Source organism: Xiphophorus hellerii, chromosome 10 (genome assembly GCF_003331165.1).
Source record: "Xiphophorus hellerii strain 12219 chromosome 10, Xiphophorus_hellerii-4.1, whole genome shotgun sequence".
Classification (NCBI taxonomy): domain Eukaryota; kingdom Metazoa; phylum Chordata; class Actinopteri; order Cyprinodontiformes; family Poeciliidae; genus Xiphophorus; species Xiphophorus hellerii.
In genome coordinates, this window is record NC_045681.1 from 24,427,347 (window position 1) to 24,441,535 (window position 14,189).

The following is a 14,189-nucleotide window of genomic DNA, read 5'->3' on the forward strand; positions in this document are numbered from 1 at the left end:
TCAATAAAAAGCTTGAGTCACTCTCTATGGAAACATTAAAGGGGCAGTATTATGTAAGATCAAAGTTTTTTACATCATGTTATAATGTTATTTCCTCATCAAAAACACATGGAGTGTTTTTTTGATTTTTTTCCTGGATCTTTGAGAAATCCTTTAGTCCCCATGGCAACAATTCAGCTGTGCAAAACTGCTCATGGACATACTGCCTCCTCCTCAAAGCTGCAGTTTCCAAGTTTCCAAGCTTCTGCCTCGCAGAGCAGCTACCGTACCTCCCCCACTCAGCTCCTTCAGACTAGTCAGCAGCAATTAGCAAAGACCTGGTGGTACTGCATCTGCTGAGCTCATTATAGAAGCTACTTCTCAGGGCAATGCTGGTGAAACAATGGTAAAGGGTTAATAGAGGAGCCATGTTGTGATGACTTCCTGAAGGCGGAGTTTCAGAAAGAGCAGGAGTTTTTAAAGAGACAGAGGCCCAATTTCAAGGTGTTAAATTACAAAGTCAAATCTTATATCAAATCTTATATTTTATATCAATATATCATATTTGACATATACAGCGTTTTCATAACAACAGAAGGTAACATAGTTATTTGATTGTGTTTCAAAATGGCAGTGTGTGCCTGGAAACCACATAATACTGCCTCTTTAAAGACTGGAACTGGAGAAGTCGTGGTATGATTTAATTCTACATCTTCTCTGCAGGTTTGATTCACACACTACAGCTGAAGTTGGCTCCTCATGGTGTGAAGCTGGCCATTCCTGGGTTACCCGGTGACCTGGTGGGTTCTCCGCCTGGCCAGGAGGCGTCGGCGCCCTGCCTGCTGCGCCTGCTGAGCCTGCTGTGTGGCCTGGAGCTGAACGGAAACCTCCAGTCGGAGCTGGAGCAGGTCCTCATCCAGGAGAAGGCCTGCCTGCTGCAGGACGGCCTGCTGCATGGCCTGCTGGGGGATCCTGTCCTCCGCCACTGCCTGGACATCAGCATGGAGAACTGTACGCCTGGGAGGATCAAAGTCCTGGAGGTAATATCGATTTTTCTGGATATGAGCAGTTTTCATCATGATCCATGCATCCCATAACGTATTCCTCTCTCTTACCCCCCCAGGCTTTTTCAAACGATGGCCAGCTTTTCTCCCGTGTGGTTCCCCTCCTCCACATTCAGCCGATGCTACATGTGGACTACACTGCCACAGCAACACGCCTGGATCTGCTGTCCGCCCATGAAGCTGCGCTGGAGGAGCTGGCTGTGACTTCAGCGCAGTGGAACCCCCTCAGCGAGCCGGCTCCAGGGAGGATGGCTGCCGGGGCGGACCTGGTGGTGTGTAACCACGCATGGGGTCCCCTGAGGACGGACCCCGGACAGCTGGTGGCTAACCTGGCCTCTGGGGCCAGAGAGCAGGGCTTTGTTCTGATCCACACCCTGCTGAAGGACCAGACTCTGGGAGAGACGGTGGCTTTCCTCACCAGCATCACCAAGGGCAACGAGCAACATGGCCTGCTCTCACAGGTTCATGGAAAACATTTTATGATAGTAATGATGTTGATGTCATAATAATAATAATGATTTATAAAAAATCAATTAGTAATCTAATAGAGCTTTTTCAAGAAGTTTCTTCCCTCTGATGACGACTTGCTGTGTTTTCTTTGTATTTCTCCATCCAGGCTGAGTGGGAAAGCGTGTTCTCTGAGGCCAACCTGGCCCTGGTAGCGGTCAGGAAGTCTTTCTACGGCTCCGTCATTTTCCTTTGCCGCCGCAAGTCTCCCAGCAAGCAGGCCATCTACCTGCCTGTGGACAGCACCAACTTTCTGTGGGTGGAAAAACTCAAGGTGGGTTCCAGCCTGTTTTATTCACTCAGGTCACTGATGTGCCCTCAGATCTGCAGATGTTTTCATTTGTTAGCTCTCCTGTCATGTTTCAGGAATTCACTTCACTTTTATAATGTAAAAGAACATTTTTTGGATCCTGTTAAAAACAAAAAGCCAGATCTATTTTTTTCTTTTTTTGTCCATTGTAAGGTTTGTGGTTCTGTTTGTAGTAGAATTACAGCCAAAGTATTACTGACCAGAGATACAGTGAAATGCAACCTCAGAAATCTGAGATCAGATTTCTGATCTGGTTCTGATGCGGTTTTAATCCGGTTCTGATGTGGTTCTGTGTACCAGGAGATCCTGGCGGATTCCTCGGACCATGCTGTGTGGCTGACTGCCTCTCAGGCTCACAGTGGGATTGTTGGGATGGTAAACTGTCTGCGGCAGGAGCCTGGAGGAGAGCGGATACGGTGAGGCAGATAATACCTAAGCTTGTTTTTTTTTTTTTTATCTGTCTGGTGCTAAATATGTTTGTTTCTCCTTCTTTGTGCCCAGCTGTATGTTTGTGTCCAACCTGAACGGCTCCTCAGCGCCACCGAGCCTCCAGCCGGGCCAGAAGTCCCTGGACTCGGCGCTGGAGGCAGACCTGGTCATGAATGTGTTCAGAGATGGACAGTGGGGCACTTTCAGACACCAGCTCATCTCCCACGGTATCAGATTATTAAAACTTGCTTCATATAAATAACAGCAGTGGTTTCTTCCACTGTTGCTCCTTGTATCCACAATATTAGGTTTACAGTAGTAATAGACATTCCTAATGTATAACAGTAGCTTGGAAAATATGACCTTTTTCACAATACACCAAATTTAAAGAAACAGTTTTTTTTGTCCCTTCAGCTATTGTTTGTCTGTTTTCCAGACCTGAAGGAGGAGCTGACAGAGTCTGCGTTCATCAACGTGTTAACTCGAGGTGACCTGTCCTCCCTGCGCTGGATCGCCTCCCCCCCCCACCGCTCTGACCCCAGCAGCCCCGCCCTGCAGGCCTGTCACGTCTACTACAGCTCGCTTAATTTCCGAGACATCATGCTGGCTACTGGCAAACTGCCACCAGACGCTATCCCAGGTAGCTATCAACATCCAGGTCAAAATCACTGCCCTTCATTAGTTCGTAGTTATGGAGGATGACGCTGACATAAGATTATTATTATGGAGGTTAAGCATCTTGATAATGTTGAAATTCTGTAGCATGAGCTCATCAAGAAAATATTTTCAAATTAAGATGTATGAAAGTTCCAAATCCAACAGAACATAAGGACCCATCTCACATTTACCAAAGAAAGAACAGTTGAGACGTTGTGACGTGACTTTAACTAGGCCATTGATTCAGGAAGATTCTGTGACTAAATTTCAACAATTCTCCAAAGAAGAATGGCTCAAGATTTCTCTACAGAGATGTAAAAAGACTAGTTATGACCTAAGGGTAGGTATTGATGTAAAGACCAGTTATTAGTTTTTATAACTTCATCACATTGGTGCAGATCCTCTATAGTTCCTGTTGAACATGTCCAGAAAGTATTACTATTACCCACTCCATCCTGTCTGTGTGCTTTTCCTTCAGAGAAGTCATTTTTCCTCCTTGTTGTCTGTTTAGGGGACATGGCTCTGCAGCAGTGCCTGTTAGGGATGGAGTTTTCTGGTCGTGATCCCAGCGGTCAGCGTGTCATGGGGCTGCTGCCCGCTAAAGGCTTGGCAACGGCTGTGGAGGCTGATAAACGATTCCTGTGGGAAGTTCCCCTCAGCTGGTTAGTGTCACTCCTGCTGCTAAATGTTAAACTGCCAACATTTCCAGTGGCTCTGTTTGACCTCCACAATGTTCTCTAAAGACCTGACCGAGGGGTGTACAGGTTATTTACACCTGTTCACATAAAGGGTCTTATTATGTAGAATCCACGTTTTTGAGTCTTACATCATGTTATAATGTTATTCCCTCCTTAAAAACATATCCAGACTGTTGCTCACACTCAGTGTGTACCTAGAGCGGGTACTCAGAAAGATATTCTTTTATGCTTGTTTGAGGAATCGATCAATCTCCCATGGCAACCAGTCAGGGATATATAAAATCTTGGTCCCATAAAGCTTTTTCCACAAAGCTCCTCCTCCTGTGAGCTTCTGCCTCACAGGGCACCTCTTATTGCACCTTCCCCTCTCTGCTCCTTCAGACTAGCAGTAGCAGCAATTGCCAAACACCTGGTGGAGTTGCGTGCCACAGGCCATTGACTGCATTTCCTCCTCTTCTCTTGCTGCCCTTCTTCCTGTCTAGCTGTTAATGAATAAAGGTGGCTAGTGCTACAACAACCTTTAAAAGAAACTGGGCTGTTCGGTCAAATTGACCGTCGTTACATGTGGAGGAGAAAGGGGGGAGTTTGCCATCCTGGAGGCAGTGAAGCACAGGGGCCGGTGCTTTACTGCAGGAGAGCTGGTGCACTTCATAGAGTAATGATGACACAAAGTAAGAACATCATGTAGAAATACTGATGCAGCGTCTCAGTATATCAGCCTGGAAGTGAAGTTAAGGCTTGGTGACATTCAGGTCTTTAAAAAAGACGATGTCCCTCAGTACACCAGCAGATTAGTCACAACGGGGCTAAGAATTGTTTTTGGATATCCTAGCTGACCTAAAACAGGAACAGTTTATTCTGATCTAATGTCATAGTGCGGGGAAAAGGTTAGTTTATTTTTACAGGACATGTAATTTTTCTCATACCTGTGTGTTGGGGTGTGTGTGTGTGTGTGTGTGTGTATGTGTCTGAGCAGGACAATGGAGCAAGCGGCCTCTGTACCAGTGGTGTATTCAACAGCGTATTACTCTCTGGTGGTGCGGGGGAGGCTCCGCCCCGGTGAAACCGTCCTGATCCACTCGGGCTCTGGAGGCGTCGGCCAGGCTGCCATCGCCATAGCACTCAGCAAGAACTGCAGAGTTTTTACCACCGTCGGTTAGTACACCATGCTCTGTCTTTCTGTCCGTTTGCATTTCTTTCTCTTTAAATATTTGTTTTTTTATTAAAGAATATTATTTATGTTACTATAGTAACCCCACAAGTCTCTGATGAATATCTTACTGTTTGGATTGACTAGGCTCAGCAGAGAAGAGGGCCTACCTGCAGGAACGCTTCCCTCAGCTGTCAGCAGAATCATTCGCTAACTCCAGGGATCTGTCTTTTGAGCAGCATGTTCTGCTCCACACAAAGGGCAAAGGTCAGCAGCTTCCTCATGTTATCAAATCCTGTTGAGCACACCTAGCTCAACATCGTTTATGTTATGCTGTCTGTGGAATTTGGAAAATTGCTCATCTCCTAACATACATTGGAGAAAATTGTCATCATGAAACAGGTGTGACAAAATCCACTGTAAAAAAACAAAGAATTTTAAAATTGAGATCTATTAGCTCTGATTTCACACAAAGGGCAAGAGTGTTGAAAAGACCTGCTTCATCACATTACATGAAGCTGAAATAATATTTTATTCCACACATTGAGTCAGAGACCTAAAGTTTGTTTATTACCTTAAAATGGAATCTGGTCCCTGTTTACTCTGAATCAGGTTGAATGTGGGACTCGTCTCATCTCAGACTTCTGCTGTCAGTCGGTGATATTTAAAGTAATCCATCTGGTTAACTTTTTATTTTCCTCACTTTCTAATCGCTGATGTTGCAGCGAGTTTAGTTTTCTTTTGCCTTCACTCACCTGCAGCAGAAATCATCAGCAGTTTGAGAGAGGAACCCAGTGAGGCATTATTCAGAGGTCAGAGCCACAGGTTGGCCTGAGGGTGAACTTCACAGCTAAACCACAGCTGCCTGTTGACACATTCTTTGTTGCCAGAGATAAGAGAGTGAGAACAGCAGCTCCTGAGGTCCACATGCCTCTCATGTATTGTGGTGGTTTCATGGTGACCAGAGGTGATTGATTGAAGGTGGCTGACTGGGATTTCCTTCCTCCTTCTCATATCCAGGCATTGCTTAGAGTTGGAGTAACAATCTTTTAAGATTTCATACAATGAGCCCTGGACTTCCTCTTTAATAGAAGAGAAACACACTATCTGTGTGTGTAGCAAAAGTGTAACAGTTGCAAAAAGCATAAGATTATCCCTTTAATCATTGACAAATAAATACATTTTAAGAAAGCACAGAAAATGCAGGCAGAGGGAGAAACAAACACTTCCGGACAGGTTTTCTCTCCTCAGTTCTTTGGTTAAGCATAGAGCTGGAACTGGACCAGTCAACGTTTCCTTCTCCACTTTCATTGGGTACCATGTCCTCCTGTTTAGATGCACAATAAGGATACAACAACCATGTACAGTAGAATGTGGTGATATTGAGAAAATTTTGACACACATTTAATTATTTGTCATTTTCAAAAGCACACTGGAGTCTAACAGGACCAGAACAGACATACGTCCATCATCTGAGGCCAGGAGAATATTCCTTTCAACAGAGCTGTTTCACTCAGCTCTGACACCTCACTGAAACTCTCCAAACACTTCATTACTGTTTAGATGCTCACACACTTGATTAGCTATTAGTTTATAAAGAGTTTTAGGTAAGAAAGGAAGATTAGATATAGGTCTGGAATTTAGGTTGTTCTTTTTTTTTTGGCTGTTAATTGTTGCAGTTTCCTCATTCAACCTCCTAAGGCTGGCATAGCAAATACAGTAGACAATCAAATTCAGCACATTGAATTGGGATGAAAGTCCAATCTCTGTTATCTCTTCAGTGTAATTAGGATATTATATCCAGTATCAACTGTTTGTGAAAAGGGGGGAAAAAACGTCTTTCTTGTGTTTTTCTGTATGAGCCATTAAGAAATCCCCACTCAGTCATGTTTTTTGCGTGTTTCAGGCGTGGATGTGGTTTTAAACTCTCTGGCTGAGGAGAAGCTCCAGGCTAGCATCCGCTGTGTCGCCCGACACGGACGATTCCTAGAGATCGGAAAATACGACCTCTCCAACAACAATCCACTGGGTCAGTACGGAAAGTTCTGACACTCCAAGTACTATAAAGAATACAGTCAACTTATTGTTACTCATTACAAATGAGACGTATGGGTCTGCCTGTGAAGGGAAGCTTGCTGGTGTTTGGCTAATTGTCAGGACTCTGAGCCGGTTGAGTGACAGCTGTCTTGTTTTGGGCCGATCCCAGGTATGGCTTTGTTCCTGAAGAATGTGGCCTTTCATGGTATCCTGCTGGACGCTCTGTTCGAAGAAGGCAACAGGGAGTGGGAGGAAGTGTCCCAACTGTTGAAGGAAGGCATTGTGGAAGGTGTAGTTCAGCCTTTAAAGACTACAGTTTTTCAGAGGGACGACGTTGAGCAAGCCTTCAGATACATGGCCCAGGGAAAACACATCGGCAAAGTCGTCCTGCAGGTTGGTGCTCTTTGACTTTCAGAGATATCAGAGTGGCGGGTTTTGGGAGAACTGTAGTTCATTTACTAATACTTTTGTCTGATTGTGTGTCATCTGGACGTCTCTTGTCTTTACACAGATCCGTTCTGCGGAAAAGGGTGGAGCCGTTCAGCCTGCATCCCCGCTGCTTCTTCCTGCTATCTGTCGGACTTCCTGCCTTCCGTCCCACTCCTACATCATCACTGGTGGGCTGGGAGGCTTTGGCCTGGAGCTTGCTCAGTGGTTGATTGAGAGAGGAGCCTGCAAACTGGTGCTGACATCTAGATCGGGCATCAGGAATGGTAAGGCACAATAGAGGAAGCTAATATCCTTGGAAAAAAAAGGAGACAGAAACAGAGTTCTCTGTTTGTGAAGATCAGAGGTCACAGGACTCCGTCCTCATCCTGAAATGTGCGTCACAATGAAACCCACTAACCTGATCTTCCAAGCAGAGTAGAACAACGAGGAGTGAAGATGCACATGTAATTAGTTTGTTGTTCTGCCTGGTCTTGTGTCAGGTTACCAGGCAAAGCGGGTCAACGAGTGGCAGAAGCAGGGCGTGACCGTTCTGGTCTCCACGAGCGACATCAGCACACTGAAGGGGACGGAGAAACTGGTTGCTGAGGCGTGTGCACTGGGCCCAGTGGGCGGAGTCTTCCATCTCGCCATGGTAACACCCGCAGTCAGCTTCACCTATTTCTTCATGTTGCACTCCTGATAATTAGCTGTGGATGTCTATCATTTCATTTCTAAAACTATTAGAATAAACTCAATTACAGAGTAATCAATGGGAAAACGAATATAGTTTCACCAGCCTTAGTTGTCATTCGGATGCTGCTAACTACGATGCTACCTTGTTTTAAAATTTGGTCAGCTACTGTACTTTGCAGAAGCATTAAGGATGTTTGTTAAATGAACAAATTCTTAATTCTTCTTAACCATGTCTTATTTCTTCAAAGTTTAAACATTTAATTCAACAAACGGCACCAAGCAAAAATCTATATCAGAATGAGTGGAATGATTTGACAGATACAACGAGGGCAGCTCTGATGGTTCTGTTTAAATCCGTATGGCTGTAAAGTTAGAAAAGGACAGATGTTACATTAGGGGACACAAACCTTGCTCTGTATGATGGATGGAAGAGATGGTTTGAACTTCCTCCATGTCTCTCTTAGTTCAGAGAGAGATGAAGATGCTAATCAGCTGGTACCAGTTGTAAAAACATTAACAGTATCTTGTTGCTAAAGTTCTGGATCATAATAACTGTTCAATAGTAAAAAAGTAAGAGGAAAAATCATTTCAGCTGCACAGCATCCAAAACCAGAGGGAATATTTGTCCAAATATGACTAAAACATATGAACTAAAGTTTACAAAATAAACAAATCAGATCTAACATAAAAATCTACTCTAACATGCTGCCACCATAAGCAGTGCAAATGTGTAACCTAGTGATGATAGGAGAGGGAAAATGTTTCCAGGTTGATTATTTTGAGGGGAAGGTAGATGTTTGATCTATTTGTATGGTTCTTTAAAATAATATTTTTTTAGTTCTCCCTTAGTGTTTCTGCTTTTCGGTGAAACTCTTACTTTGTGATCCTCAGGTATTGAAAGACGGCATGCTGGAGAATCTGACGCCTGAGCTATTCCTTGATGTCAGCAAACCAAAATGCGACGGCACCATGAATCTGGACAAGTAAGACGTTTAGTCGTGCTTCACTGCATCGCTTTGTATTTTAAAGAAGGCCGGGTTGTTTTGCCTTCTCTGTTCCTCTTCGCTGATGCAGTAATGTCTGATTAATTTTCAATGTCTCCCTAGAGTGACGAGAAAGTTGTGTCCAGACCTCGGCTACTTCGTGGCTTTCTCCTCTGTCAGCTGTGGGCGTGGAAACGCCGGCCAAAGTAACTACGGTTACGCCAACTCGGTGATGGAACGTGTGTGTGAAAAGCGGCGCTTTGACGGATTGGCTGGATTAGCAGTTCAGTGGGGCGCCATTGGAGATGTGGGCGTGGTGCTGGAGACGATGGGTGGAAACGATGTAGTGATCGGGGGAACCCTACCCCAACGCATCACTTCCTGTCTGGAGGTGCTGGACTTCTTCCTGCACCAACAGCAGCCGGTCATGTCCAGCTTTGTGTTGGCGGAGAGAATAACAGTGAAGAGTGAGGCTGGGGGTCAGAAAGACCTGGTGGATGCTGTCGCTCACATTCTTGGTAAGAATCAAAAGAATATTTTGTGAATAATTCTTGGAAATATTAAGAATGGCTTTTGATTCCCACAATTTGTTAAAAAATAAATAAAAGTCTCATTTTGTTTTAGTTGCCCTGAAGTGATGAGGGATAAAGCCCACTGTGTTTTTGTGGCTTTCGTTCACAGGCGTACAGGATGTGAACTGCCTGAACGCTGACGCCTCGTTAGCAGACTTGGGCCTGGACTCCTTGATGGGCGTTGAGGTTCGCCAGACTCTAGAGCGAGACTACGACATCGTGATGGCCATGAGGGAGATCCGCCAACTCACCATCAACAAGCTGCGGGAGCTGGGCAAGGGCAAGGCAGAAGGAACAAACGGTATGAAGATTTAACCTGCTTAAATCATTTAAGCAGGTTAAGTGGTGGAGAAAGTTAGTAGGGAAGGAAAAACAAGTTTTATTGTTTAGCACCATCCAACAAGCCATACAAGAAATTAAAAATCAATAAGTAAAAAAAATCATAAGTTTTGCCTTAACAGAGGGCTTCATTTAAACCATTACTTTAAATGAAACAATTTTTAGGTGAAAATTTTATCTTTACTTTGGCAGAAAAATGCAAAATGTAAATAATCTAACTTTGTCATCGTCAGTATTTAAACTACGTAGCAGTTAAATCCTCTCTCTGATCTTTACATTGTTTCATCCTGATGCTAATGAACACCATCACAGTTCAGTCACACACCAAGTGACTAAAGAGCAAAGGACTGAGCACACATCCATGAGGAGCTCCTGCGCTCAGTTTGATGTGAGGCAGTTGGAAAGTCAGAGTTAGACTTTCATTCAAAACAGACTTTACACAGTCATCTATGTACACAGATGACTGTGTAAATAGTTGAAGAAAACCAACTCTCATGTGTAAGATGATCCTACAATGATCATACTTCTTTTTAAATAAATAAAAAAAATTGCAGCGTTCTCAAAATATTATAAAAAATGTGTCCAAAACAGTGCCTTGTAAAAGTTTAATAACTAGGGATGCACTGGTTGCAGTTTTCTGGCCATTCACCAGTCTGACCTGCTGATTCAGATTTTGCCTGATACAGATTTTTGTTTTTGTCTAAAAACTTGCTAAACATAGTGACAAAGTCTCTAAGATGGCAGCAGTGGGTGATTATTGTTGACCATGCAGAATCAGGCGTGATCTGGTGGATTGGTCAGTCAGTCACTGCAGTGGCTGATTTTCAGAGCTTTACTGAGGCAGATAAGATCAGCGAATAAGACGTCATGTAGGTATTGACCGATTGCTCATTTCCCAAAATTAAGGAAACTGGAGCCGATTTATCAACCGGATGATTAATTGGTGCACCTCAATTTATAACCCTTTAAATTTTTTCCTATTTTGTGTAGGTACAGTCACAGACTTCAGTGTGTTGAGGGGGAACCTAACAGGAGCAATCAACACAAAACAAACACATATAACACTTCCCTTCCACTTCACAATTCTGTGCTACATAGTGTAGATCCATCTTGTAATATCCCAATAAAACATCATTAAGGTTTGTGATTGTAATAAAAAAAAAGTTCATAATATTTGAGCAGTTTTGCAAGGCGCTACATACAGACAGAGACCAGACAGCAGAGCAACTACAACTCAGTTGGTTCTGACTTTCTGAACTTCAGGCTCATCATTCCTTTTCCCTCCCTCCTAATAATATCTGTAGAATGCAACCAGACCAAAGCCACAAAGGATCCGGCTCGCTCCGTTTTGGGGTCTGATGTGACCCAGGTGCTGGTGGACCCCAGCGGCCCCACTGTGATCCCACTCAACAAGGCTCAGAGCCAGGAGAGGCCCCTGTTCCTGGTCCATCCCATCGAAGGCTCCGTCTCTGCGTTCAGGACGCTGGCCTCCAAGCTCAGCATGCCCTGCTTCGGCTTACAGTGCACCAAAGGTACATCAACATCATTGAATATGGAACTACGCCTGAACTGATTGGCTGTAAAGTGGGAATAATATGAAAGTCCTCTCTCATTGTGAGCTCTCTCTCTTTACTATTCTGGGAGTTTATTTATTAATGGACAGCCATGTTAAGGAGCTGCTGGATGATTTTAATTAAGTTAAGGGTCCAAATTTTTCTGCAACATTTTTCCTTATTATTTTGTCTGTTTCGACTAAACCCACTGATCCCAGTCTGTTCCTGTTCTCCTCCCAGCTGCTCCTCTGGACAGCATCCAGGCTCTGGCAGCGTACTATGTGAACTGCATCAGGCAGCTGCAGCCAGACGGGCCGTACCGGATCGGGGGATACTCCTTTGGTGCCTGTGTGGCCTTTGAAATGTGCTCCCAGCTGCAGACCCTCAACCACAGTGTGGAGCATCTGTTCCTGTTCGATGGCTCACACTCCTATGTGGCAGCTTACACACAGGTCAGAGGAAAGAACCAGTACACACACACACTGGTCCCAGTATGCACTTGGATTTCAACTAGAGGAGAGAATTTTACAAAAACGTGGCAGAGAATAAGATGGTTATTTTACTATAAGTTTCCCCCCTAACATAATTATTTCTTTGTCAAACATCAAAAATAATGGCAGAACTTTTTAAAGCATTTAAGCTGTTGGTTAAAGCCCAGAGGATGATGTCATCGCTTTGTAAGTTTTCACAACATCTGTGTTAAATCCCCCCTTTCATTATTCATTAGCAGATATAATGTTAGCAGTAGTTGTCTTTGGTCAGAGGCTTTTTCAAATTCGCTGTAACACAGACTGCTACAGGAGATCTTTCCTGCCCACAACGATCTCCATCTACAATGAAATGAAATGAAATGAAATGAAATTTATGCACTTCTTGTTACTGTGCACTATTTTATTTTTATATTTGTATCATGTTCGAATAAATTTCATTTCATTTCATTTCATTTCATCTACAATAACTCTTTGAAGAGTTTTAAATTAATTTGAGCTACAGCAACATTTAATATTCCGTTGGGCTCAATAAAGTGTTTTTGAATTGAATTGAATTCAATTAATTCTACCTGAGCTAAAAAAGGAAATGTTTAGTCTAACATAATGACAGTAGAAGGCTCAGCGGCTGTGATCAGTGCTTTTAATATGGGTTTCTCAGTGAATGATGTCATAATGTGTTGGTTGCAGAGCTACAGAGCCAAGCTGACTCCAGGCAAAGAGAGTGAGGCTGAAACGGAGGCCATGTGCGCCTTCATCCAGCAGTTCACAGACATGGAGTACAACAAGGTACTGGAGCATGTTCTGACAGACTCACTAACACTATTGATTCATCGCCTGGTTATCATTTTCTCATTATTTGTGAGAACAGTGAAATTAAGAAAAAAGGAAACAATAAGAGGAAATCTGTAGTGCATGTAAACTCTAACATCTTGTCTGCAGTGTTTGTAGTGAATAAGCAGAATTTAAATTGTTTGTTTTTGCAAAGAGATTGTTTGTTTGAGGAGTTTCTTAGAATACACACACAGCATCATTTAAAATGCACATTTGAGGAAGCAACAATCAGACTGCATTTCAACTTTGGGAGATAAAAATCAAAGTTACATAAAAATCAAAACATGATTATAAAGACACACAAAAAAGATAAATTCATGGTAATTTCTAGAAACTAATAAAATGTAGAATTTAAAGTCTTTAGAACTACAGTATGGTTGCATACTCGTGGCTTTATTAATGTAGTAAGATATCAAGATAAGCTATCTATGTAGCTAGCTGTCTATCTAGCTAACTAGCTAAATGGCTAGATTGCTATTAGATAGCTTTGTAGCTGTTTAGCTAGCAGACTAGCTGACTAAACTGAACATTTTTGCAGCATAAAGACATTAATCAGGAGTCATATCAGCTCTTCTGTTTGTTCCTGACTTACTGCAGCATTTTGGACAAACTCAAGTTGATCAAAGGCTTTTTTTTTTTGGCTAATACATCCTGATTTATCTAGATTTACAGCGTTCTCCTGTATTGTGCTGCAGCTCTACAAACTTCCTGCATTTCAAATGTTGTCTTTGGACTCTGGCTTTTTTTTTTTTAATTTAGGACTAATTCTAATTGTCAAAAAATTGTCATGCATAGTTTTGGTGCCTGGATAACATAGCCTGAAAAACACACTGAGAGAGAGAAAATGTATTGATATTGAAATATTCTGATAGTATTGTTCCTACCTGGGCAGTGGCAAGAGGCACAGTTGTATAAAACTTCTTATGTTGCGATTTTCAAATGTTGAAACAAATTTCAACATTTGTTTTTGTTTTTTTTTGGCTTATCGTGAAATTGATATTTATCTTTGCTTGCATAGTGCATGAAAGTAACTAAATTTTGCTATAACATTTAGGGACAGTTCAGACCCAACGAATCAGTCCGAGCCGTTTTGTCCTCTGCTCTGGTTCCACAGCTGCTGGAGCGCCTGCTCCCGCTGTCGGACCTGCCGGCTCGCGTCAGGATGGCGGTGGACCTGATCATCTCCAGCAACAAGAACATCAGCCGTGACCTACTTGATTTTGCGGCTTCCACCTTCTACCACAAGCTAAAAGCTGCTGACGGATACGTACCTGCGATGAAATACCATGGCAACGTTGCGTTACTGCGCGCCAAAACCAGCAGTGAATATGAACAAAATCTGGGAGAGGACTATAAGCTGAATGAGGTAACTGGTCATTATTATTACTGTGAAATGTTCACATATTGATGTCTAATCTTATTTTTTTGTAAGAGGTTACCCATAACTCATGACTGCATGGATGACAT

General features: G+C 43.1%; 1 protein-coding gene across 3 annotated transcripts in view; it reads left to right on the top strand.

The window, feature by feature from the left end:
• The window catches only part of fasn (fatty acid synthase), a 36,796-nt gene that overhangs the window by 21,178 nt on the left and 1,429 nt on the right, over window positions 1-14,189 (top strand). Inside the window, exons 22-41 of one of the 3 annotated variants that reach the window (XM_032574715.1) lie at window positions 703-1,019; window positions 1,103-1,504; window positions 1,660-1,824; window positions 2,161-2,276; window positions 2,362-2,516; window positions 2,726-2,929; window positions 3,458-3,608; window positions 4,621-4,799; window positions 4,942-5,061; window positions 6,701-6,823; window positions 7,001-7,224; window positions 7,343-7,544; window positions 7,761-7,912; window positions 8,845-8,936; window positions 9,060-9,454; window positions 9,618-9,809; window positions 11,152-11,379; window positions 11,641-11,852; window positions 12,579-12,677; window positions 13,837-14,088. In XM_032574715.1, coding sequence (XP_032430606.1) covers window positions 703-1,019; window positions 1,103-1,504; window positions 1,660-1,824; window positions 2,161-2,276; window positions 2,362-2,516; window positions 2,726-2,929; window positions 3,458-3,608; window positions 4,621-4,799; window positions 4,942-5,061; window positions 6,701-6,823; window positions 7,001-7,224; window positions 7,343-7,544; window positions 7,761-7,912; window positions 8,845-8,936; window positions 9,060-9,454; window positions 9,618-9,809; window positions 11,152-11,379; window positions 11,641-11,852; window positions 12,579-12,677; window positions 13,837-14,088 — 3,980 coding nt within the window. The other 2 variants (XM_032574716.1, XM_032574717.1) reach the window with 2 other exon arrangements.